Source organism: Protomyctophum parallelum (assembly GCF_964188405.1).
Source record: "Protomyctophum parallelum genome assembly, chromosome: 1".
Taxonomy (NCBI): domain Eukaryota; kingdom Metazoa; phylum Chordata; class Actinopteri; order Myctophiformes; family Myctophidae; genus Protomyctophum; species Protomyctophum parallelum.
Genome location: NC_139697.1, coordinates 60,226,795 through 60,254,090, shown reverse-complemented (window position 1 = coordinate 60,254,090; position 27,296 = coordinate 60,226,795). Strand labels below are relative to the sequence as shown.

General features: G+C 40.5%; 3 protein-coding genes across 5 annotated transcripts; 2 read left to right on the top strand and 1 right to left on the bottom strand.

Annotated features, from left to right (window-relative positions):
- Positions 1 to 2,448: 2,448 nt before the first annotated feature.
- On the top strand, positions 2,449 to 15,392 carry smpd1 (sphingomyelin phosphodiesterase 1). The gene is made up of 9 exons (XM_083768192.1): positions 2,449 to 2,601; positions 2,752 to 3,017; positions 3,751 to 4,071; positions 4,609 to 4,889; positions 5,519 to 5,692; positions 6,052 to 6,223; positions 6,904 to 6,980; positions 8,162 to 8,307; positions 12,488 to 15,392. The coding sequence occupies exons 2-9, from the start codon at positions 2,766 to 2,768 to the stop codon at positions 12,898 to 12,900; spliced, it is 1,836 nt and encodes a 611-aa protein (XP_083624318.1). The 5' UTR covers positions 2,449 to 2,601; positions 2,752 to 2,765; the 3' UTR covers positions 12,901 to 15,392.
- Positions 15,393 to 15,552: 160 nt separating this feature from the next.
- tpte (transmembrane phosphatase with tensin homology) lies at positions 15,553 to 22,818 on the bottom strand. 3 transcript variants are annotated; one of them, XM_083768205.1, is made up of 19 exons: positions 22,523 to 22,818; positions 21,833 to 21,957; positions 21,364 to 21,450; positions 21,167 to 21,214; positions 20,795 to 20,944; positions 19,838 to 19,957; positions 19,042 to 19,141; positions 18,765 to 18,828; positions 18,594 to 18,658; positions 18,331 to 18,391; positions 17,831 to 17,912; positions 17,426 to 17,514; positions 17,196 to 17,257; positions 16,940 to 17,020; positions 16,552 to 16,657; positions 16,257 to 16,354; positions 16,054 to 16,149; positions 15,887 to 15,957; positions 15,553 to 15,737 (listed from the first exon to the last, which is right to left on the bottom strand). In XM_083768205.1, the coding sequence occupies exons 2-19, from the start codon at positions 21,880 to 21,882 to the stop codon at positions 15,632 to 15,634; spliced, it is 1,536 nt and encodes a 511-aa protein (XP_083624331.1). In that variant the 5' UTR covers positions 21,883 to 21,957; positions 22,523 to 22,818; the 3' UTR covers positions 15,553 to 15,631. The 3 variants fall into 3 exon arrangements, with proteins under 3 accessions (XP_083624331.1, XP_083624333.1, XP_083624332.1); XM_083768207.1 differs by having other exon boundaries at positions 22,562 to 22,818; XM_083768206.1 differs by having other exon boundaries at positions 22,635 to 22,818.
- A 545-nt stretch (positions 22,819 to 23,363) lies between these two features.
- Positions 23,364 to 26,659, top strand: fgl1b (fibrinogen like 1B). Its single transcript, XM_083785657.1, has 9 exons — positions 23,364 to 23,487; positions 23,605 to 23,702; positions 24,360 to 24,597; positions 24,834 to 24,993; positions 25,155 to 25,252; positions 25,421 to 25,509; positions 25,898 to 26,023; positions 26,139 to 26,203; positions 26,476 to 26,659. The coding sequence occupies exons 2-9, from the start codon at positions 23,640 to 23,642 to the stop codon at positions 26,654 to 26,656; spliced, it is 1,020 nt and encodes a 339-aa protein (XP_083641783.1). The 5' UTR covers positions 23,364 to 23,487; positions 23,605 to 23,639; the 3' UTR covers positions 26,657 to 26,659.
- Positions 26,660 to 27,296: the final 637 nt, after the last annotated feature.

Below are 27,296 nucleotides of genomic sequence, written 5' to 3'. Positions count from 1 at the left end.
GTTATCGAAGCATGTACACACGCACGCACGTGTAACCAAATGGATCCTTACAGATCCAACACTGTTTTTTGTTCATCATCGAATGAAATGTGGGAGGTCGGCAAAAGAGAAAGTTTAAAAAATCAAAGCAAAGGTAATTCGAAAATGTTATTTTTGTGCTTTTGTGTTTCTCTTCTTTATATATTACTTTACTGTTTGAAATGTAAAATTTACATTTCAACGAAAGGACCTGTAAAGGACAACACAAAACCTAAGGCACTGGTGTCGTACTTCTGGTTTACCGGAACGGGGTTCAACTCCCTGCAGTGCCCTGCTCAATGTGTTGTATTTACATGGTTCATTGAACGGGGTTCAACTCCCTGCAGTGCCCTGCTCAATGTGTTGTATTTACATGGTTCATTGAACGGGGTTCAACTCCCTGCAGTGCCCTGCTCAATGTGTTGTATTTACATGGTTCATTGAACGGGGTTCAACTCCCTGCAGTGCCCTGCTCAATGTGTTGTATTTACATGGTTCATTGGTCCATGGTCTCAGAGGTCATTGAGCGGCGCGCTATAGTGCGCGATTCTTCATCATTGTTGAGGATTTTAAAAAAGGTGAAAATCGCGGAAAAGTGAAGGGCTATAGTCCATGGTGTCGGACTGCATACTGGTCAAGGTAATTTATACTGGTCAAGGTCATTTATACTGGTCAAGGTCATTTATACTGATCACGGTCATTTATACTGGTGAAGGTCATTTATACTGATCAAGGTCATTTATACTGGTGAAGGTCATTTATACATGTCAAGGTCATTAATCCATGGTCTCGGAGGTCATACAATAGTATGTCGTTTTTTTTCGATTTCGGAGGATTTGAAAAAAAAAAGGTGAAAATCGCGGAAAAGAGAAAGGCTATAGTCCATGGTCACGGACCGCATACTGGTCAAGGTCATTTATACTGGTCAAGGTCATTTATACTGGTCAAGGTCATATATACTGGTGAAGGTCATATATACTGGTGAAGGTCATTTACGAATCTTATGAAGGTCATTTATACTGCTCAAGGTCAGTGATGGATTGATTGATTGTCGAATTACAGTACATTTCAAGCACAAACTCAATACTAAAAAGTTCCAGCATGTGTCTCCACAGTAAGCTGAATAACAAAGCGTGAATGTAGTTTCTAGGTGAAAGTGATTTTTAAATTTCCCCATTGACATGAATGGGAAAAGGCAAAAATTCACATTCAAGTATTTGTTCCTCGGAGACTGTAATCACTATAGTTACAAAGCTTTTAGGGATAATTCAACATTATCCCTAAAATTATTTAACCCTAACATTTTATCGGTCGGCCTCATGGTGGCGCTATAACAGCCCACTTTACCTTTTGGCTTATAACTCTTGAACCGTAGGTCGTAAAATAAAAAATATTTTTTCCCTGGATTCCTTGGGTCATGACGCATCTCCCCATATAGGCCACGCCCATTTCCGCCATGATAGATTTTCCGCCATTTTGAATTTTGTCCAAAACACACTTTTTGCTTTTCCTCCTACAGATTTTGTCCAAATCTCACAGAAATCGGCACACGTGATCTCTGGACCCATCCAATTAAAACTGAACTGCAGAATTTTGAAAGTGCGTATCGTTCGGCCGTAATCCTCTTCCGAAGTTAGTAGGAGGGGCTTATATCACAAAAAATGCCATAAATCACATTTCAATCACATGTCCGGGGTGGTTCAATCAACCAAGTTCTAAAAGCAATTCCATTTTCATCCATAGGGGGCGCCGCAAATGCGAGAAATGTAACCGTTTGTCGCAAAAACATGAATTTCGGGGGTTAAATCCCCTCCGAATTACTTACGCATGATCTAAGGCGTGACTTGAAATTGTAATTGGCTGGCAATACTAGTGGGAGGGGCATATGTAAGCCACTGCGGCAACCACACTCTGCAATTTTTTTAAATTGCGAATTTTCTAGTTGTTGGTGTTTTTGCACAAGACGAGACAGATATTTTCATAGACAAACCCATCATATTTCTCCTTAGATTCAGACATTCAGTGCTATGGTGCCAAATTCAGCCAATATATATTGGCTGATATTATATAATATACAATATCCATTCAATCAAGTATATTTAAATGTGTACAAATGAATGAATATAAAAAACATAAACACCTCCCTGGTCGGGGTATACATTCTTTTATCAAAAATGCCCACGAGGCACGAAGGGCCGAGATGGCATGTTATACTGTATACGTGAGCGCTTGTTTGAATTAATTGAATAGGTGATAATTGATTGATTGATTGTCATCAGGTCTTGTAAATGGTCAGACAACTCTCAGACCCCGGACTGCAAAGTCTTATTTCTTTGTGTGACGTGAGTCATCACGTGATACGTCAGCTGATAGGTTCCTTCCACAGGACAGCAGGTTCCTTCCACAGCAGTGAGCACACACTCTTGTCTACATAAACACTGTGCACAGCAGCAACACGACCACAACAAACGACCCAGAGGAGGTCCTGTTCCTGCACTATCACCTCACCCCGTCGAACAAGAGCGAACGACGGCACACTTCCACGAGTCTCTTCAACGCCAACAGGAATCCAACTTGGAGGAGGTACGACAAAGTTATTGGTTGTGTAACAGCAACAGCAGCAGTCAGCACTCAGCAGAATATATCTAAATGCCTCAAAAACAGCAGAGAGATGCTACAAGCTCAACTCTGTAGGTTAGTTTCCTTCCTGATATCTTGCTCTTTCCTCTGCAGGTCGCCGTGGAAGAATGAGGCTCTGTTCGACCCCCCCTGCACTTAGCAGCACCATGATGACATTAAGCGCTGCCCTCGTTTTAATGTTGATTCTGTCTGGGACCTGTCACCCGGTTCAGCAGGACCTGCAGGGTGGCCCTGGTTCAAGTTCAGGTGGGGTGGTGTTCATGGAGCAGGTCAGCCGCCTCACGGTCGGGTTCAACTGGAGGAACATCACTTGTCGTGTTTGCGAAGCTGTTTTTACTATTGTTGATATCGCTCTCCTGGTAAGTATCATTATGTTTGTTATGTAATCTATAAGTAGTTACGCTTATCCTCCCTATATCTCACGTAAAACAATTGTCATGTTAATTTATACTAGATGCACTGAGTCTAATACAATTATTTAATATTCATAGTGTAGGCCAAATGACACAAAGATCAAAGTTGTTTTGTAAATTCTGGGACCTGTCTTAACTCCTGAAAGAAAGGCCTACTCAACTTGGCAGAAATTTAAAAGTTAGAGGAAATGTCAATTTATGCACCACAAATGATAACCTTTGACATTTTTCTATCAGCCGCAGCACTTTTAACATTCCACGGCTATGTTACGTTTGTGTACTCGAGTAGTGGTTACATTCGCTCACCACAGACGGAACATATTGTAATGTTTCCAAATCAAATGAAAAGACTGTTCAACCTTATCAGTAAGGTTGATAACTCAATTGTATTATTTGTAATAATCTAATAACGTATCATTGGAGAAAAAAATTACAGTTGGCTTCTGAGATAACTGATCTTGACTATTTTATTTGACCATAATTTATCAGTAAATGAAACATCATCAGTATTGTATGCCTATTGACTTGTGCTTTCGTTTGAAATGTACCCATTCTGCATACTGTGAAATCAAAATTTCAGTTAATCAAAGTAGGCTATAACCTACTTTGCATGTTTTGCCCAAATAATTTCTTTCTCTTTATGTCTCCCTACAATCACCTTTTCTCTTGCCTTTGCTAGACTGATACAAATGAAGAGCGTGTGATTCACGCCATATGTGAAGCATGTATTCGTCTTCACTTTGCTGATGAGCGAGTGTGCCGCGAGATAACGGAGCTGTTTAGGGAAGACTTTATCCGAGCCCTGCAGGAGTCGTTGCTGTGGCCCTCTGAAGCATGTGCTTTGCTTGTGGGACCATCCTGTGGCAAATTTGACATCTACGCCCCCTGGAACATCACCTTGCCTAAGGTCCCGAAGCCTCCCGTTACCCCTCCGACTCCACCCAAACCTGGGTCGCCTCAGAGCAGGGTCCTGTTCCTTACTGATGTCCACTGGGACAAGGTGTGTGTGTGTGTGTGTGTGTGTGTGTGTGTGTGTTCACTTATTATGCAATTTAAATAGCATATTATTATTATGTAGACAACTAGACATAGCATTAGCAAAAAAAAGTACATAATTTATTCTAATTGTTGTTATTGCAATTTACGAGCTGCGTTCGCTTCCCGCGTTTGCGCGTCTTACTTGTCTAGATTACTGTATATCACTTGAAGTACTGTAAACCACTGGATTAAGAGCGTCATAAATGCCTGAATTGTGTCCAAAATGGCATACTGTCTGGATCTAATGTGTGGAAAGGAATCAATGTTATGTAACTGAACCTTTAGGAAATGTGCGTTTGGTGCATCTCTCCTGAATTAATTTTTGAACAAATTGTGACCATTTCTGAATTCATTCCTGCAACCAATGCAACTAAATTAGTATAAGCCATTTAGTCGTTCCATCCAAAATGTTCAAGTGTAAACCGAGTGCTAGTAGTCACAGTTTATCACGGATTACATGCTTTAATGAAACAAATGATCTGGTCATTTCCATTGGCAGGAGTATGCAGTGGGCAGCAGTGCAGACTGTAAGGACCCTCTGTGTTGCCGTAATGAGTCAGGGTCCCCTAGATGGTATCGTAGAGAGGCTGGGTACTGGGGGACATACAGTAAGTGTGACCTTCCTCTATGGACCGTGGAGAACCTTCTGGAAAATGCTGCCAGAACTGGGCCCTGGGACTGGGTCTACTGGACCGGTGATATTCCAGCACACAACGTTTGGTCTCAGACCAGACAACAACAGCTTTCTGAGCTCACAACCATCTCCAGGCTTATTCACAAGTAAGAACTTGTTCACTGTTAAACACTGTGCTTTTTTATTAGTTCTTTCAATTCATGCATAGGCTTGCAGGACTCTGTGATGTAACTTTACAGAAAATATTAAACTATGAAATAACTCTACATAAAAATGTATGTATGGATGGACAATATCAGGTGAATTTCTGATCAAATTAATATCCATATCTATCTGTCAGATATGTTTTGGGCTTTTTCTACCTTTTATTGATAGTATATATCTTTGTCAGTCTTAACCAGTCTAAATTGACTGCCGTTGATTATTGACAACTATAATTGGATTTCTATGATGGAGCAGTTGACTCAGTTTAACCTCAAATAGCACAACAAAGTTTGACCTGTTTTTGACCTCAATTGGGTCACATGTGTAAGCCATGGGTAACTTGTAATTGATCAACCAGGAATCAAATGGACCCTTACGGATCTGTAACTCCAATAGTGTACAAGTGGAGCAAATCAATTTATTCTATTTGCAATGAGGGTTTTGTATATTGGGGTCTCGGGGATAAAAAATATCAAATGCGGGTCTGTGGTATAATGGATATCATATCCTTGAAAGGTTAGAGAATCACTGATGTAAACCACACTTGCTAACCCACTCCTCTCAATTCCAGGCACCTGGGACCCAATGTAACAGTGTACCCTGCCATAGGGAACCATGAGAGTACTCCAGTGAACAGCTTCCCTCCACCATTTATCCATGGCAACAGATCCACATCCTGGCTGTATGACACCATGGCCAAGGAATGGGCCCCATGGCTACCACAGGAGGCCCTGAAGACTCTCCGGTGAATAATCTAATATGGATGAAATTGAAAGGGTTATTTTGGAACTAGGTTGCATTTAGCTCTGGTCCATAGAGTTAGGCGTTCTCTGCGCATGTAATTTCCTCATTCGAATGGGTGCACAAAGTCTACACTTCAGTCAAAATAAACAATGTACGTACGTTACAGTACGTACATACATCTGAGTAAAACAACGGATAATAAAGTAAAACTCTGTCTTTAAGATCATTCATGTTAATAAATATTAATTACACTTTTAAATTGAGTTAATTTAATCTGTGGTGGAGACCTTAACGTTAGTTCTCCACTTCTTTATTTACACTTTAAATATTAACTTTAGCTACTGTTTGTGTTAATTCCAGATATGGGGGTTTTTATACCACCGTGGTCCAGCCTGGCCTCAGAGTGGTGTCCCTCAACATGAATTTTTGTGCTCGTGAGAATTTCTGGCTGATGGTGAACTCAACCGATCCTGCAAACCAGCTGCAGTGGCTTGTCCACATCCTCCAGGCCAGTGAGGACAAAGGAGAAAAGGTGAGAAGGAATAATGTTGTACAAAGAGGGGAGGCAAATAGTTGTTACATTATAGGAAGTACATTTTGCTAGACCTATTGTTTAAGATTCTGGCTTTCACTTTGATTTTAACCAGGTATGCTCGGTTGCTGTATCTTGCATGCAGTTTGTGGGGGTTTGATTTGTGTATTTTGATGGCAAACCGCTACAGTATAGTTCTGGTTTCAACATGAGTCAATAAGGACATTCAGCTGTTCCCCATTTCTGTAACTAACCTGTAAACTAAACCACAGATTTGACGTTTGCAACTTCTTACATTTGTACTCACAACCTCATCAACCAATGAACTTACTCTTTTCCTAATTTGATTTCATGTGTAATTATAATGAGCTCACAACTGATGACACTAGAAGGCCATCCACTGTACTGTAGCTGGCATCAGCCAGGTAATTAGTTCAAAATTATTCTGTCTTTTGTGTGAACGGAAACGAGTTTGGACTTCCTCAAACGTTATCGTTCCTCGAGTCGTTCATTTTCAGAGGCTCAGTCAGTCTGTGGCAAAATGCAACATTTTGACTGGCTGAGAGACTCTTGTCATAAACTACGCGAGGAGCCAGAAGTGGTGAACGAATCGTTGGAACAAATCTTTTTAGTGAACGAGAACAAAATTATTTTAACCTTTTTTCTTCCCCCTGGCTTAGGTGCACATCATTGGTCACATCCCTCCTGGGCTCTGTCTGGGCAGCTGGAGCTGGAACTACTATCATATTATCAACAGGTAGCTAGTTTACTTTCTTTTCTTCCAATATATATATATTTTTTACAGAACTAAGAACAAATACAGCCCAGGCATGTTACAAGTGGACACAACTCAGACTTGAACAGAAATGCACACTACACACGTTCAACAAATATGCAGGTGGATGACTGGATGTAATAAAGTGGCTACAAAGCTCAGTGGTATAAAATTATTTATTTTGCCAAGAATGTTTCTTTGTCAGTGGTTTCTCATTTATCCAAGATGATTTTCCTTGCAGCATAAGTTAACCAATATTTTAAAACAGGACCATGTACACTGTACAGTGAATATCTATTGTTCTATGATGAGATCATGAATGTACTGTACATGATGTCTTCACACATCTGTCCTCGCAGAGCACAACGCACAACCCAGCCAAGCTAATGGCTTTTGCTTTAACTGTTGTTGAGGCTATTGAGCAGCACTACTACTGCTGCTGTTTCTATACATCAAGGACATCAAAATGTTAGACATAGCTAGTTCTAGGTTGTACTTTATTGTTACATCTTGTGTACAGGTACATAAGAGTAAAACTTATTTATTAACAATCACCAATGGCTTACTGGGATTTGACTTTAGGTACTTTTAGATTTTTTTTAAACATCTCGTTTGAACTGGTACAAACTGATGCAGACTGTTTACAAATAGTATATGACTTCCTGTCAAGACGTATTTGGTTCACTTCCCCAAAGTCAACTTCCTCTGTGCTTTTGGTCAAATGTCCATGTATGCCTTTAGTTCTTCTAATAATCTAGAAAGGTCTGCACTCTTGACCCATGAGCTACAAAAGATTGAGCCACATGCAAGAAAAGCTAGCATAATTCCAGTAGCAAAGCTTGCACACTGACAAAAAAGGCAGGATGTTTGGATGCAAAACTAGATTTATGTACATAGTGGAAAATATTTCAGCCCTGAGATTATCATCAGCACTCAGCATTTTTAGTCAATTCATGTTGTTTTTTTTACTTGCCTTGGGGGTGGTTGATCTTTTCCAAATGTCAGTTCCCCAACAGCTGACCTTGGGTAATATTTGAAAGCTGCATCATGTGATGTTTTCACTGTTGACACAACACTATCGAGCTCTATAAGTGATTAAAATTCAAGGTTTACATGTTCCAACAAACAACTCTTGGTGATTTGTGTACATTTCTACGCTCCAGATATGAGAGCACAATCACTGGACAGTTCTTCGGCCATACACACCTGGATGAGTTCCAGATGTTTTACGACGAGGCAACGATGACTCGGCCAGTGGGCGTGGCCTTCATCGCTCCCAGTGTCACCACCTATATCAACCTCAACCCAGGTGAGAGCATGACTCATGACCCAGATATACTGTATAGACATCACATGACTCATGGCCCAGATATACTGAAGACATCACATTACTCATGGCCCAGATATACTGAAGAAGTTACAGGTGTTGGTGAGACACAATAACACAGTTTAGAATAGTCATTTATTATTGACAGGGGAGGCATGAATAAGACAAATATAAAAAATCCATAGACTTCATAATATTTCCCTCCCTTATTAAAGACATCATTGATGTGAATATGGTTCCTCTTTTGGATAAGTTTAAAAATGATATAGAGAGATGGAACCCTCTTTATATATCTTTGTGGGGAAAAGCTAATATCCTTTAAATTTAATTATCTCTTACAAGCCCTTCCAATTAATATCCCGCTGAAATACTTCAAACAATTTGATAAATTATGTAATACATTTTTATGGAATAACAAACGCCCTAGGCTTGGATTGAAGAAGCTGCAGTGGCCGGTGGACCAGGGAGGTCTGGGAATCCCAAATATTCTGCTCTACCGTTATGCTTTCAGCCTGAGACATCTAGCTCACTGGTCTCTCCCTCCTGAACGAGCCCCACCGTGGTCTCAGATAGAGAACCACTTCTCTGATAGCCTACCTTTGGTATATTTTACCACTGCTCAACTACCTGAGGTTGTTAGTGACCATCCCATTTTTCTCCACTTACGTTGGGTGTGGAAGAGAATGTCGCTTTTTTTTCAAATTTAACTTATACCTTAACCCATCTTCCAGTATTTGGCTGAATCCCAAACTCCTTATTGATAGAAGACCATTCATTTGGAATCTATGGGTAGAAAGAGGTATTCTGGCTCTGAAGGATTTGTATAATGAGATACATTTAAAAGTTTCACAGAACTTGCTGATCAATATGGTCTTCCACGTAATCACTTCTGGAAATATCTTCAAATTCGGCATTTACTATTGACAAATGTAAGAGCTCACCCCAATATGCCGACAGAGTTTGACCTTTTGAAAACAGTGTTAGCAATATTTTGAACTGGGCATGAGGCGTCAACATATTATTCAATTATGATAGCACACCAAGGTCAGCCCTCAAGCGTAAAGAGTGTTTGGGAGGTTGATTTAAATCAATCCTTTACTGATGGTGAATGGAAGATGATTCTACGGAACTCAAATAAGATGTCCCGTGAACTTAGAACCAGATTAGTTCAATTTAAAATAATGAATAGAGTCTACTGGACTCCGAGAAGATTGTTCAAGGCTAAGCTCAGAGATAGTCCGGTTTGCTGGAGGTGTGATGAGGACCTCGGTACACTTATTCATGTATTATGGGAGTGCCCTAGGGTACAGACGCTATGGTGTGCTATTCATGAGAATATAATGCAAATCACAAACCAGGATATTCCTTATACACCGGCTCTCTTTATTCTGGGTGATCCATCGCCACTAAAACACCTCCCTGCACCTCTAGCTGTCTGGATTCAAACATTAATGGTGGGCAGGAAGATCATTGTTAAGGAATGGAAGTCTGAGGTTTTACCTCCAGCACATGTATGGTTCACTCAGCTCGGTACTGTGGCTGCTTTGGAGAGGTTATCCTTTAAGATGAATAATCAGTTGGATAAATATGATCTGAAGTGGGACGTGTTCCTCAGTCATGTTGCAGGTCCCTTGGTGTGATCCATGGTCAGGCAATGCCCTCTTGATTGTTTATTGTATTACTACACATTATGATAAGGTTGATGATGCTGCGTTTGGTCGTGTAAATAATGTAAACTATTTTCACATTTTATTTTAATTAGATTTTTTTCTTTTTTCCTTTTTTTTTTTTTTTTTAAATCTTATCTATCTTAATTGTCTATCCATGAATACGTACTCTGCTGTTGTTGCTTGTGTTTGTATTGTAGGTTTTATGTTTTATGTGTTTGTAAAAAATCTAAAATAAAGTACTGATCATAAAAATAAAAAAAATACATAGACTTGGCTGACAGCCTGCCACATGACGTCATGTCTGAAAGTCAGACGTCGGAGGGGCTTAAAAAGGTCACTTATTGAACATGTTTTGTACTGTAATTTCAGGTGAGTGGAGTTATAGTAAAAGGTAACTACCCCATCAAGGACCCCTGGGTGTCCTTGGACCACTCTTTGAAATGAAAACCTGGTCTAGATCAGGGGTTTTGCGGGGGTGGGTGTGAAGTGAAAGTGAGTTCACAGTGACAAACAACAAGGAAGCCATAGATTTGCGGCTTGGAAAGGTTGTTTACAGCTTTGGTTCTCAAACCGGCTTTTGAGAGTATGTTTTGCACTCCGTCCGTGTGTGTGCGTGTGTCCGTCCGTCCGTTCTTCCGTCCGTTCTTCCGTCCGTCCGTTACCAGCTAATCTCCGGCACCGTTGGCCCGATCCATGCCAAACTGCACACACACATGCCAACGACGAACCTCTGCCCCAAATATTCCTCAACGGCCTGTTATAGCGCCACCATGAGGCCGATTTAGGCAAATCGCATTTCTGTAGATTACTCGTACACATTTTATCCATGCATCACACAATTCGGTATACACTATCTCCATAGTCATGTGATCAACACTGATCTGCACCATTTCCCATAAGATTGGCTTCCAAAGCTCACATGATTGGTCCGTTTCGAACAAAATGCCACAAATCACAAACGGTGTGAAATTTCCGTGAAATTATACACGCACATTTCCACTAGGCTGTGGACGACATGCCACTCATTTTGTTCCAAATCAGCCTCATGGTGGCGCTATAACAGGGCAACTCCTGTTTTTACCTGCATCAATCTGCATACAACTTATGTATGCGCACTCCCTAGAGGCCATGGAAAAACATTTTCCCTGCATCCCTCCACATCTGCCGGTTATAGCGCCACCATGAGGCCGATTTCTTCAAAACACATTGTTTATGTTAGTCGCACAGATTTCATCAAAATCTCACGCAAATCGGTACACATGATCTCTGTAGTCATGTGATCAAGACGAGTGTTGGATTTCACAGATTCTACACTGATTGGCTAAGATTGCCTTCCAAAGTTTTCAGGAGTGGCTCTTTTGTACAAAATGCTCATCCAGAATTCTATCCTCAGAGATGCTATGAGTGATCTGTCTCTGCATTTCCTCAACAAAATGAAGAAAATCGTTGCAAAAAAACCAAACACAAAAACATGTTTATATTACTCCTAAACATTTTGCCAAACATCACACACTGACACACTCCTATATCCTCCTGGTGGAGACCTGTGCCCAGAAGGGCACTTTTTCTAGTTGTTTCTGTACCCCTGATTTATGAATCCAAGTAGCTTTTATTTAAAGGATAAGCCCCTTGAGATGCATCATCTCGTTTTAGAGGGGGTCCTCAAACCTGACTACAACATTTTGGTTCATAATATTGTTCTACTGAACTGGTCTAATTGGTTATATCCATTCACACGGGCAGATGCAGTCAACCATTGTCAATGGAAGCCAACGACATGACGTTGCAAAGACGCAATGATGCATGTAGCTGCTCCAAATCAACTCACAATGCGTCTTTGCACCTTTTGATCTGCCCGTGTGAACGCACCATTAGGTTCACAGTCTGTCCACTTTCTCTGGCATACCCACTTTAGTACGTACACGTACCCCCATTGAGAAACACACTGGTCTACAGAACATCCAGCATAAAACAATACAATGAGGCATTTTTTACTTTCGGTTTCTATTTTTACAACTTGCAGTGTTGTAAAAATGTACGTGTATTATCAGTTGAAAGCGTTAACTGCCTGTTCATATGCAAGAGACCTTGGTGGACCTGAATCTTTTCCTTGCTTCCTTTTTCTCGTAAATTGTCTTACAGATGCAGGGCAATTACACATTTGTACATGCCTTGAATTTGACTTCTGCATTTATCCCATCCTAACTATACTGCTCAAAGGAATTATGGGAACGCTTTGATGAATTATTTTAGCAATATATTAGGAGCTGTGGGAATTGGGGAAACACTTGAACAGTGTAGTGTCTTGGCTCAAGGGCACTTCATCACTAAGCCAAGAGGAGCCAGAACATGGAACCTCCTGAGCTTTGCTACCCTCAAAATGGATACTATCCTTACTAGCAAATATTGTAGGGGGAGGGTGCGTTTGTCAATGAATGATGAGATATTCAGTAACTATAATTAGGATGTTTGCATTTACTTTTACTTTCTAGGTTATCGCGTCTACCTCATGGACGGTAATTACAAGGGCAGCTCTCGGCTGGTGCTAGACCACGAAACGTACATCCTCAACCTGACGGAGGCCAACCACAAGCCTGGGCCTCACGGGGTTGGGCTGTCCCACCTCCCGGTCCCCGACCCCAAATGGAACCTGCTGTACAGAGCCAGCGAGGCCTACGGCCTGTCCAGTGCATTACCCTCTGACTGGGATGGGCTCATTAAGACTTTCCTCATCGATGACAAGGCCTTCCAGAAGTTCTGGTTCCTGAGACACAAAGGTCACGTGTCACAGCCCTGCAAAGAAACATGTAAGACCGCGACGCTCTGCTTCCTGCGAAGCGGGCGTTACGAGGACCTGGAACAGTGCGACCTGTTGAATGGTTTTGCCAGGAAGACTCTCTGTTGATCAGATGGAATTCAAATTTGGCCGGGAATATGTGAATAAATAATATATGAAAACTTTGTTGAAAGACAAGCCAAAAAATAAACATGTATTGATTGATTGCTGGAGGGGAATTCAGGGAAATTGATGATAGATGTGTTAATCTGTAGGTTCATATTTCTTTTTGGGGTAAGAACCAATAACCAGTAGCATAACATTAGCAGCTCAATTCTGATTCTTGCTTCATCAAGACTCCACCTCAGGAACTTGCTAAAGGGCGATTTTGCAATCTGAAATAACTCATCCCAATGTGTTCTATACTGGAAAACTCAGCCAGCCTGTCTAGATGATTCAGTTTAAAGAGTCTGCTTAGTTGTTGAAGAGAAAGAATGGCTCCCAGCACTGGATCTCATACTGTGCTTTTCTCAGTAATGTTTTTCTAAGATTGTTCTTTTTATTGATCACACTGCAGTGGAAGCCTGTTTGTCAAGTGGCCTTAGGTTTTTCAAGCCATGTTTTGAAATGTCAAAGATCAAAAGTGATGTATCCTGGATAAAATCCTGGATCCAAAGTAGTAGTGAGTTAGACAGCAGGTGTTGGATGTTGAGTATATTCTACAATACTAAGTGAAGTTCTCGTGTAATTTAAAAGGTCAGGAGGATGTTTTTTAAGACATCTCAAGCAATTCCAATGTTATTTAGCCTTAGAATAAGTGATAGGAGTGAATGTAAGTAGATCATGAGATATGACACAGTATCACGTGATATCGTTCCCCTGCCTTTTCATGAATGTCGTAAGAGGTTTAGTGATCAATGGATGGATTCTGGGTGTCTCTGTATTAGATGGGCATGAGAACTTTCCTCATTTTGCTTGGGGCATTGGTGTAGCTTAATGGACGATGTACATTAAAATGTCAAGTGTATGGATTGGCCCAATAATTGGGTCCTCCTCCTGACCCACTGCCAACTGCAATGTGTACTCAAGGGTTTCCTGTACTACTTACCCAGTGTTGAAACATTAAGGCACAGATAGGGAAGTGATGACATTCAACCTTGAAAGCCATAACCTTTATGCAGAAGGCCCACTTCTATTTATTGGCTTTTAGCAAAGGGGGAAAAAGCCATTTCCTTCCAATGAACAGGTCCGTTGTGATGCTTGTGTTAAACGGTCCTCTCCTCAAACCATTTTACATTGTAACCCAGGTGAAGTTACATGCTTGGAAATTGTTAGTCCCCTCATACAGCAAAGCACGTCATACCTCAAAATTGCCACATGGGAGTAAAATATTTATGAAAATACATTTTCATATGTATTTCATTCATTTAGTGTATTTCAAATGTATTTTCTTGTTTGTTTTTAATTTGCTGTTTAAAGCTCAATGGAGATATTTGACAGACGTTGCCCCCTTCAGATATGCACTTTAATTCAACTTTGCATCAGGTGGATGTTTAGAAGATTATAAATGTACAATGAGTTTGACATGATGCTTCCTGAGTGGTTGAAGTGACATGGAATGAAATTTTATATATCTAATCTCTACAGAAAATAATGTTGGTAAATTGGTGTAAATGCAAAAATAAAAAAGGAAGCTGTTTAAAAGAGCGCTCCAATGTAATTCTGTATGAAACCACATGCAATACAATACATTTGGGTCGATACTTCAGTCAGTGTGATATCGAGTGAATATTTCTTTCATATTGTAATACAATGCATGTACCGTATAGAACTTAATTCTAAAGTCTAGTTAGTATAAACACACTATGCCGGGTCATTAGTGTTGACATGGCTTTCTCTAAATTGTCCCTTTTCTATAGAAATACAGACCATATACAAAACAAATGTACAATAGGATGCAGCACATTATTCATACTGCTAGTAATTTCTAGTGGTACATTGTCACGACACAATTGATCACAGGTTTAGCTAGTACCCATGAGTCGAGTATGTTGATTATATTTAGGTTTGATAACACACATCCCAAGGTCTAAACTGACCATTTTAAATTGCCATCTACAGTCCATCAGAAGCTTAGCATTTTGTAGGAATATTAGTGGAAACATGGTGTCAGTTGGCTAGTAGTGGAGATTTAAAAAGGTTGGGGAGATTAAAACTTGAGTGTGCAATATCCAACAACTACTAAATCAGAACCTAGTGTATGGCTGGAATGTGTAGGAAACAGAGCTTTTAATTTGTATTTTAAACATACAAGTAATGAAGTTATGCCACCACTTTAAACTTCACGTTAAACTTTCTCTAATTCTCAGTACAATGTAATGAGTCAAACTACACCTAATTCACAATGGTCCTCCTGGTAGTGGTTGCTTCAGAGCAGTTCAAGAAATTAATGAGGGAAAAAGGTATGTTTTATCAATAGCAGCATGAATCTGAAAACAGCCCTATGTTCATTATTATGCTTTCACCATGGTTGAGATTCTGATTTCCTATTCAGATGTTTTCAGAATATCCCAGTATATACAAAAGGTGTCACCAATTATGTCAGTAAATTTACACTTCAAAGATGTAACACATTAAAACAGCTGAGAATGAGTCTGTTTCTTTTTGCACCTCGCCGTCAGAGCATTTATAACTTTTTAACTAACATTTTAATACATTTTGGACTGCAGTACTGGTGTTTCATTTTCTTGAGTTTTCCTTAAAATAACAATTCCCTGTCATCCATTATTGTGAAACTCAGAAGTGAGTGAAGGCATGGTAACTTGTGAAGATACGCCTCTTGATTGACCATCTCAATTGTTTATTCAGGTTCTGAGAACAACATTGTGACACCAAAGTCCTCCTTGTAAAGGTCCCAGGTCTTGGCTTTGTGGGGGTTGTCTAGTTCTTCTCTGGAGAGGAACAACCTGTAGAGAACATGCAGGGAGGGAGAACAATAAACACTGTTTGCCATCATCAATAAAATGTGAAAGCTTCGCTTGATCTGTAACGGAAATAACATCAGGATGGTGCGGAACTGTAAAGCTTGATGGAGTTTGTCTGTGCGTGAGCATACTTGTTGTCTTCTATGAAGGACGTGTTGAACCAGAAGTAGAACGGACAGTCTTCATAACCTTTCGGTAAACCCTGGGGGTGATTAAAACAATATATATCATTATATCTACAGTCTTCTGTAAAGGTGAACATACCTTTCTATACTGTAAAGTAAAAGCAAGGACTCACTGCACTTGACTCAAACATGACTTTCACGTCTCCTTGTACAACTGGCCCGTTCTGAAGGCTGATCACCACAGCGTTGCTGCCCACATCAGGAAACACCTGACAAACAAACACAAAAAACAATCAATACATTCACACCTGAGGGTAGTGTGTGTGTGTGTGTGTGTGTGTGTGTGTGAGAGAGAGAGAGAGACAGAGAGACCTACTGTGCAGTTATCTTGCTTGGCACACACGCCCTGAAACACCAGCTCTTTCCTTACTATTATCTTCACCTTCAGATCACTGCCGTCACCTCTGCCCACACCTGAGCAACAACAACAAAAGCAAACGGAAATATTATATAAAGTGAAAAAAGGGCATTTCCTGCAATGGACCATTGCATGAAACTTGACGCACACATTTATGTTTTAAAATAAATCATGTAGCACATGTAAAGTGCTTCACAAATACAAATTATTATTAATATTATTATTATTGATGTGGCTCTTATTATTACAGTACCTGCTATGGAGTGTATGCGGATGCTCTTGACCTTAAGGTTCTGAGGTGGAGGCAGCTGCCTGTTGAACTTTGTCTTCATGATCTCATAGTAGCCAACATACCTGCTCTGTGGTTAGAATCACATACAGCAACACACACCAACATTACATCCCCATCTGGTGGTTGATTAGGCATTTAAGATATTTAATAGCTTGCTCTCAGCAAGTTGCACAAACTCCTGCCCCTTGCTCAATTTAAAGGCCTTCTGTGTAAGAGGTGAGAACAATGTTTCAATATTCAACATTACCATGGTTACACTATCCAGACCGTTTCAGAGACATGCATCAAATTAGCTGTAAGAAAGATTTCATTTCACGATCAATATAAAACAGTAACGTTCTCCTCGTACCTGAGAGGGTGTCTCCACTCCCTGAAACTTTGAGCTCTGACTCTTATCCGTTCTTCTCTCTCCAAAATAATCAAGACTGTCCTGGGTGACAAAGACAGAGTTGAACGTACAATTTTAACCATTCCATTGTTCATTGGGGATATGGACTACTGTCTACTCTACTGTATATGTTAACACAAAAGAAAAAGAAAATAAAAGGCCTGATGCCTTAATGGAGCATACATTTAATGGAGCGTAAATTAATCATGAGTCCTACCTGTGCACTCTCAGACTGATCACTATCAATAAGCCATGTGCAGATCAATGTCCCTGTGCGTCCTGTAAGAAGTTAGAGCATCAGCATTCTCAATTAGGGATTTAGCCACTAGAGGGCAGAATGAGACTGAAATGCACAACAGGAACTTTTTATTCAAAGTGATCCGTCTCTGGTGTTGAGGGTTCAAACCACTGGATGATGAATGTTTATGGGATGCTTTGATCTTTTACCTTTTCCTCCTTTGCAGTGAATGGCAATGATATTTGTTGGATCGGCAGACATCCATTTCCTCACGTTTTCTGTGTATTTCAGCATGTCCCTGAGACAGGTTATCACACACACACACACACACACACACACACACACACACACACACACACACGGGGGTAAAGGTCACAGCACAAGGTCAACGTTTAGCCCTACAGCATGCTGGTGTGAGTGTAACATCTCTTCGAGTGCATTTTCAGTTCTTTTATTGAGAGCACAGAAGGACATTACGTGTGAGGCAAGTGAGAGAAGACCTGGGTGTGTAATCCAAGGCCAGGTCTCCAGTCACAAGATAGATACATTAAGATTTCAAACCAGACCTTTGAAATGGTGTCATAGGAGTGACACATCACAAGAGTGCTACTCACTCCAGGGAGGGGACGTTGTGGTCATCAATGAATACTCTCTCCACCCTGTAGTGGAAGAACTTGGGGTCGTAGCCTTTCTCACCTGGGAAAGAAAAAATGTACACATTCATTTTGTACACTTATAAATGGATACATTAACACTAAATTCATACTCCAGTTTTAGGTGATAAGGTGACAACTGAAACGGTGGTTAGAAAAACAGAGGTGTCTTCGTGTGAGTGGTGAACCGCTTATCACCGCAGCGTGATTTTAAAAGTAAAGGATGACCAAAGATACCAATTCCTTTAATGATAAAATGTTTAACATTTAGCAGCCAGGTACAACACACAACATTTATGATGTAAACATGCCAGATTAACCAAAAAGGAATTGGTTAATTCCCATTGCTGCCCTTGGGCATGTTGATGTTCATTCAGTAAATCAAGCACATACATACTATGTATACTTTAGCACAAAGCATTCAGGAAACTCTTCAGGGTTTGAGAGGATTGCAAACTTACTGCAGAGGTTGTAAACTTTATAGTGGTCCTGGTGTTTAGCATCTAGGAACCTGGCCACCTCCTAGCGGGAGAAAGGGAAGATTTAAACCCCTATGCTGATGTCTTTGTATCCGTATGTACAGTACCTGTGACAATGTCCTAACATTCACAATGTCCTAACATTCATCCAGATTTTTGACCGCAAGAGCAGCTATGGAGTTCTCTTCAGTTCTTAACAAATTACATTTACACACTAAAGAGCAAGCATTTGAATAACCTCTTACCGCGATGGGATTCCTATAGAAAGACTGCTTCCCTGAAGACGGGAAAGACATAGCGATGACACGGTCTGGAGAGAAAACAAAGACAGCACTATTTAAATACATCAATAATCATTATCAATATATAGTTTTTGTTTTGCTTTGTCTATCAAAACGGTGCATGTAGTATATGACCTGTGACGTAGGTAAGGTCCAGATCAAAGCCGTCCTTCTGATAGCGCCGCTTATTCTCAGACACCTGTCAGGAAACAAAAGCTCAATAATCCACTGGTTCTCAACGTGTTGGTCCCCAAATAAAGATAGTTAGGAAGCAAATGGAGAAAATACACATTCACTTTTGTCCAAAGTGGATTTACTGAACATATGACGTCGTATATCTATTCCTTTCCTTTTTATTTTTTACTTTACTGTGTATTCACAATAGCTTATGTTTCCATGGCAATGACCTCACCATCCTCCTGGTGACCTTCTCAATTTCTTTCTTCTGAGAAGCCAGTCTGAAGAGCCTCACCAAGATGAGGATCCTCAGAAAACGCAGGAACGACACCACCCTGGGGAGTGCAGAATGAATGTTACCATTAGGAGATACCGGTACATTCTTTTCTATCTCAAAACTTTATTATCAGTGATTATACACTTCACTTTCAATTGCTAGTAAATAATGCTTGACCAGCTTGCAGTATCAAAGCCACTGGAAATATACTGCAAAAAAGCTTTTTTCTTTTTTCTCCGAACAATCAGATACATGAACGAACGAAGTACTGATAAGAACCAGAGTGAAACCGGGCAAAGGAAAATGTTAGCCAAACGAAAATAAGTTTTACTCTTATGTAGCTGTACACAAGATGTAACAATAAAGTCCAACCTTGAACCTTTATGGAGTATATACTCTCTATTCCAAACAAACGCAACCTAGAGCCATGCATACTGTAGTTGAGCCTTGTGGCTCATCCAACCTTGATCTTTGACCACCAAGTAGCACCATCTCCCAGATACCCGTCCTGCAGGCGTGAATTCCGTTTGTGTCCGACATGTAACTGTCTTTGCCTGGGAATGTGACTGGCACTCGACATGTAACTGTCTTTGCCTGGGAATGTGACTGGCACTCAACATGTAACTGTCTTTACCTGGGAATGTGACTGTCACTCGACATTTAACTGTCTTTACCTGGGAATGTGACTGGCACTCAACATGTAACTGTCTTTGCCTGGGAATGTGACTGGCACTCAACATGTAACTGTCTTTACCTGGGAATGTGACTGGCACTCGACATGTCAAACAACGTGTAGATCATAGTGACCACCATAGTGATGACCACAATGCAGGCATCCATGATGTTCAGCGTGGACTTGAAGTACACTTTAAACCTGAAACACAATATTAATAATATTTATTTCGATAGACATTCTCATACAAAAGACAAGAAGCTCAAAGTGACACACGCTTTGCACACCACCACAGGGAGTGCAGTGGCCGGCCTTGAGTCGGTCTGACCCACGGTTGTCCAGAAAAGCCTCTGCCCAGGGCCCAAATTCGAAACCTCACTGAATTAAACACCTGAATTAAAACCTAAAACCTAACCCTAATATATATATGGAGCTGGCCTGTTCTGACATCACAATAGGGTTCTGACATCTGAATAGACTCCATATATGCCTGACAAAGAACTCCATATATGGGCATAAAAGGGACAGACATAATAACTGGGTGGGGCATGCCTTTCCAACATGCATTGTTTTGAACTAGAAGCGGTGCCTTCTAGTTCAAAAAATAAAAAGCACAAAACATTATAATAAAGTTTCTCTAAAGTCTAAAGGGTAGACAATAGACATAGACAAAGATATACTGTGGTTTCGGAGGGAAAAAAGCAACAATGTCCATTTCCTGTCCAACTTCCTGTGCATAACTTCCTGTTTAAAAGCTAATCAGCATTAGAAGCTGTCTTGTTGCTGACACAGGCTCATCTGGTAATGTTTACAGCCCATCAACTTCATCCATTCATCTCTCTCTCTCTCTCTCTCTAAGAAAAGAAAATCTGCCTAACGATGATGTCACTGGTGGACGGGTTTCTGAACTGCCCACAACCCTCCTATGAGACACAGGCTGAGTAGAAAAAATTGTGGTATTTTATCATGAACATTAGTGTGGACACATATTATAAAATAGTATTTGAATACAAATAAAATAATTTCTACTCTACTCACCCTTCGACAAAGATACGTAGGAGCACGTCGCTAAAGAAGAAGAATGAGATGACGAGGGACACAGGCTCTAATGTGTTTCTGCTGTCTGGCACTGACAGGTCTACAATCACCAGCACGATGTCCACTATGATCAGTACCAAACCAAATATACTGCACGAATGAATGAAAATACACACAGGTCAGCCCTATCAACATTAGGATAATTAGCATCAGCAATGTCGACAACATTTACCCAAGACTATGATATATATGATACTATGATATATATGAAGAGTGTGCGTGCGTGTGCACACACACACACACACACACACACACACACACACACACACACACACACACACACACACACACACTTTTTCTTTTATCACTCACCGAAATCCGAAGGACATAACAAAAGGTGCTATCTTCTTCCGGATGTTACTACAGGCAGGGGGATAGAGACAGACAGAGACACAGACAGACAGACATACAGTAATTATGGGAATAAAAAAGTGAGTAGGTATTCTGTAGTAGTAGAACAAATATTGAGCAGAAACTTGAGCTCTCCAGTTTAGAATGAATTAACTTACTGGTACAGTGTGTCTGGTTCCACACTCTTATCCTTCCCATCATCAATCTCCACTGTAGCGTCATCCATCTTATCAATCTTTTTTATGCTAATGTCGAAAAAATAAAGTAAATCAGATGCTAGATTGATGGATACAGTAGATATAGACACGTAGATTGTTAGATCCATAAAATGTAACTCTGGGAGTGAAGACAAGTCTTTGTAAAATATCTGCCTATATTATTATTACAGTTTCTTATTAGACAAGTTGTGACTTTGTATGAATGTATGTGCATCGGGATAAGGAAATGGAAGGTAAAACAGTGCACCCGATACAGTACATTCATGCTTTGGAATGTGACTGACAGATGCACTTATTTTATGATACTGGGAAAACAACATTCTAAATTTATTACTCATATAAACCCAGACACAGAGTAAAGGTTGACCATGTGCTGGTAATATTTGTTCTTTGTAGCCTACATACATACCCATTAACATCGGTGGAATCCGACCCAGGACTGAAATGGACAGAGGACATGGTTTCTGTGTGTTAATTGTTCCTCTATCTCCTCACTGTGGTCTCAAAGGCTTCTCCGGATTCAATAATAAGAACCTGTGAAAGGAGAACAAGTGATTGCTCATTGCTCTGACTTTCATAAGACACATGAAGTTCACGTACGCTGAGACACGCGCACACGCACACGCACACACACACACACACACACACACACACACACTTCAGAGTGTATTTCAAAAGAGTATGTCATACTCGTGCAAGTGCAAGCATCCCACTGACAGATTGCATGCTACATTTAAATAGAAATACGATTGCAATAATCAAAAACTGATAAAATAACATGAATATAGAAAGTAGCCTATTGTCGACTGTAAAGTGTGTATACTAGTCTACTAGAGAGTTTAAATAAATCCAATTCATCAACATTACTATAGCAACACACACACACACGCGCGATTTGCTCTCAGGTATGAGATCATGTTTGCATTGCAGGTGTCGTTAATTATAATCAGATATGACGCGCTGTTTACGACAAACAAGAAAGAGATCTGGCTGCACGTCTACAAGCGGGTTAACAAAGCAGGACAAGCGCTTACACACTACAAACAAAAAGAAAGATGAGTAAGTAACTTTAAGTCGAGGGAGATTCACCAGTACAAACCATTCGGGTTTAGGCTCATCTGTGATCTGGGACGGGTACCTTAAACTTTGTTTATCCCGATGGAAGCCAAAATAAGCTTCCAAAACAACTGAATTCCCACTCCGCCTCGTACCGTCGCAGTTATTGACATCCGTGAATATGATTCTACGAGGGAATTGTCTTGTGACTTCAGAGGAACGCGGTTCAAAGGTTGACCACCGTTCCATCCATTCTCTTCTCAATCTGCAAACGTAGCGGTTTCTCTAACTTCCTGAAGCTCAATAAAAAGCTCTGCCTTTTCCTCTCACAACTGTGATTCACTCGCCCACCCACAGACGTTCGGTGGGTTTTTACCACTTTCACATCAAGTTCTGTTGCACACAGAACCAGAACGCATTGTTTCTAACTTTCTAGTGTCTCGGCAAAAAATATCTGGAGTAGGCTAGGCAATGTAAATATTCCACCAGCCTATATGCTACTCTCATCGTGACCACATCTGGTTTCAATAACATCTGCATTGCATTCCCTATTGCTATGATGGGGGTTGCCTCCATAAGTCCATATCACAGACTAGTGCACTGCACAACAGTGTAAACTATATAGTCTATACTATGAAAGATAAGACCATTTCTATTGTGTTTCCTTTGCACAATAGCCTACTCATCCTGGTATGAAAGGAATGGAGACTTGGAGTGTGTGTGTGTGTGTGTGTGTGTGTGTGTGTGTGTGTGTTAAACACCTCTGCACACATGAGACACAAGTGTCCATGGGCAGATCTGGGATCATGTTACCCCTCCCACAATCATCAAGCCTGGTATGGTATGAGCTCCTAAAAACTGATCTGAGTACAGCGTGTGATGAGGTAAATTGACTGGGTTTAATGTGGACCATGCAGAACCTGCCCAACCTATAAATAATACTGAAAATAAGAACACACTGTGACAGAAACACCTGGAGAAAATGGAAAGAAGACTTATGGAATGAAGGTAGGCAGCCTGCGTGAGAATGTATTTGCCTTTTTCTCCTTTCAATACTAATACAATTGTCAATGTTTTTATTTGATTCATAAACATACTTTTAAATATATTCTTCGTAATTTTCAGACTGATGTTGTGCAAGAGACTAATTCGTAACCGTCATGTCAGTGCTGTTTCTGCTTGCCCTTGTGTGCTCAACTGCCTCTACACCCCTACAGCCCTCGGTATGTGGAGACTGTGGACTTATTTTTATTTTGCGTTATCCTGTTCGTAAAATGTAAAGTATAGTTTATCATCATTGTGTCTTAAATTAAAGTTGATAGACTAACTCAGGGGTTTTCAACTGATTGTGAACCAGGGACCACCACCCTGACTTAGAATCAACATGGGGACCACTATTGTGTTGGGTGGGGATATGGGCTAAGATTAGTGCTTTTGTAAGTTAACACTTAAGTTGCTATGCATCCCATGTGTATACATCCCACTGTTTCTCAACTGTTGACTACTGGTAAAATGTCCTAATAATAATGACTCAACCAGACAATCCGGTGCACACCCCTTCTTGAGATTTTAACTCCCTTTTTCTGTTGAATTTCTTGAACTCCAACTTGTCAGTAAATGACTCCATGGATCATAGGTCACCAGGTCATTCAGTTCACGGTTTCTCAACTAGATTTCTAGTTTTCTAGAAACACGGTTTCTTTTCTCAACGGAAAGAACATTTAAAGCAAATCAACAAATCCTACATTACTAAATGCATGGTCAGGGACCACATGCAATACCTCCACGGACCGCCTGTTGAAAACCCATGGACTAACTGATAAACAGTTCATCTGTTATAATAATATAACCATATATTATATATATTTTTTTAATTCTAGGACTGTGACCTTGCAGATATTAAACGCAGCATTCATAAACTGGAAAACAAACTCCTGATTGGGTCATGGCAGATTGAACATCTGCAAACACACAAATACTTCCTCCCCCTTCGGCTTGGCAATGACCCGGACTCGGACTCAAGCCAAGACTCTGGCCCCACCAGCAATGTCACTGGTGATGACAAAGCTGGGCTGGTGACCCTTCCACCTGCAGGAAACATAGTTGTCTATGACAAAGGTGAGAATGTCAGAGTGACATTTCAACTCTCTTTCAATATGCACAATAGGGCTCTTTTGCAACCTCACATGTGTCGATGTAGATCGGCTATTTTCAAAATGTCAAAACAGTAAAAGAAATCTAAGTTAAATCATAAGGTGTAAGGCGGCGCACAAGACACTGTAGGGGTAGTCCTATAATCTGGATTATTTGTGTATGGTTTTTCAATCTATATTTTTAAAATCAAATCTTTCTAGATTGTTCTGAGCTGTACGACCGAGTGAGACCACAGAGTGGTTTCTACCGGATCAGGCCCAGAGTGAACCATGAGCCGTTTTTGGTTTACTGTGACATGGAGGATGGCGGAGGTTGGACTGTGTTTCAGAGACGACGCCATGGTAGAGTGGACTTCAACAGGTACATCAGTCACTCCATCACTTCTCGCTCTCAACACAGCAAAGTGAGGTCCCATGTCTGCCTCTGATAGACAACACCTCGCCTGCTGGCCTAAGTTTGAATACAGATTACAGATATATATATATATTTTTTGTATACATAACTCTTTCTTCTAATTTTAGGGACTGGGTGGACTACAGAGATGGATTTGGTGATTACAAACAGTGGAACGATGAGTTCTGGCTGGGGAACGAACATATTCACACTCTGCTAACTGAAGGTTCCTTTCTTCTTGGCATTTTTTCTTCAGATTGTCCTTGTTTTCTTTGTAATATAAACTTACTTCTCAATCCTCTTGAATGGTGAGTGGAACTGGTGTTGAAGTGCACCAACAATACAGGTTGGAGAATGTACGGTCTGTCTGGCATTCTGTTTGCTTTTGTTGAAGGTAAGAACCTTGTGAAGATCGAACTGATGGACTGGAATGGTGAGAGAAATCATGCTTTTTATGAGGACTTCAGGATCTCTAATGAGGAGGTAAGACACAATAATTGTTTGAAGTAGAAAGTTATTTGAAAATGTGATGCCTTTTTGAAGAGAGGTCCTTAATTTGTTGAATTTATTAACCTTATTAACCTGCTGTTTTGTTATTATTGTATGATGGATGAGTCAGATAAAAATATGAGAAAATGAAAGGAAGGTGTGCATTGCAAATATGCATTGCATTTAGTAAAGAATTTCTGAAATAAATTTCAATATTGTATGTATTCAGCGTAGCGTTTAAAATGTGCACAATATCCACTTACATAGCTGTAGTAATGACTTTTAATTATATAAGTGTCATTTCCTTTTAGATGACAGCTGTCTCACGGCCTCCAAAGTTTCAATCTCCACCACTGTTTGCTTTTGTAACCCTTCCATCCAGGATAAATACCGTCTCCGGTCTGGGCAATACAGTGGCCGAGCAGGAGATGCTCTGGCGGGAGGAGCGGGCATGGTGGACCAGTGGTCTGGGGGCCTCAGTGGCATGCAGTTCAGCACCAGGGACCAGGTTAGTGAGTGAGGAATATCCCCTGGCACCGAGTGGCACTGTGGAACCAGCAACGATGTAGTTGATGATGGACCTTGTTGTTTTGTTGACTATAATGTTGTATGATAATTAACAGGATAATGACCGCTACATCCAAGGCAGCTGTGCCCAGGAGAATAAGGCTGGCTGGTGGTATAACAGGTGAGATACTTAGAATCAAGCCCATTGGCAATGATCAATTTGTACAAAACCCTGATGGCAGTGTTGTCTGATGGAACTGTTTGCACGGGTGTTCATTTTGTAATTTCTTTTATGTAATTGACCAATTGGAATGTGATTTTTCTATCCTGCTGTGCACCTTTTGGGAATTATATGTATCTTGGAATTCTTTGCTGTCAATCAGATACTGTGCAGCAGTTGTTATTTATGAATGCCTAATGCTCACTGCGTGTACAATGTGACCCTACCTACAGATGTCATGCTGCAAACCTCAACGGGAAGTTCTACCGCGGTGGAGAGTACAAGGGCGAGTTGGATAATGGGGTGGTGTGGGGGACCTGGAAGGGCCTTTGGTATTCCCTCAGACACACTACAATGAAGGTGCGCCCCCTGGTGTTCTTAGACGGCATGGGAAGTGGAGCAGGAGATGACTGAAATAGTCTTATTTCTAGATCTCACGTTGAGTAACCCTTGCGATATGAAGCAGAGTGCATTATTATAAATCAGAGAAATGAGGACATTACATGTTATATACTGTGTATGTTTGATTTTATTTTCATTTATTCACCCCTCGTTTGCATCGCTAAATAAAACCTACATAAGCTTATATAAAAATATAAATATACTTTTGTATATTGCATTTCATTGTATGCACATGAATTATAAAGTAGTAGTATGATATATGGATTGAACAATAAAACAAAAAGCATCTCGTTAACAATGCTCCTCCCTCGTGTTTGTTCGAAATATTATCACAATTGGTAACTAGCTCCGTTTGGAACCTCAATATCTACACTGCTACGCTTTAGCTCAAAGATGAGGTTCCGTCCCGTGATATCCCTGCACAGGTCGAAATGGGGTTGAGCCGTCCACAAACAGTGGATTAAACCCTTTTCGCAGTATTGTTTCCAAAAAGTAAACATATCAGAACCGAGATACAGTTGATAAACTTAAGGCCGGCACTTTTAAGTCTGGGGTAAAACAACTGCTTACAAAGCCCTGACTAAACTGCTTTCACCCCTGACACCCCGGCCTTTAATTTATCAACTGTATCTCGGTTCTGATAGGTTTACTC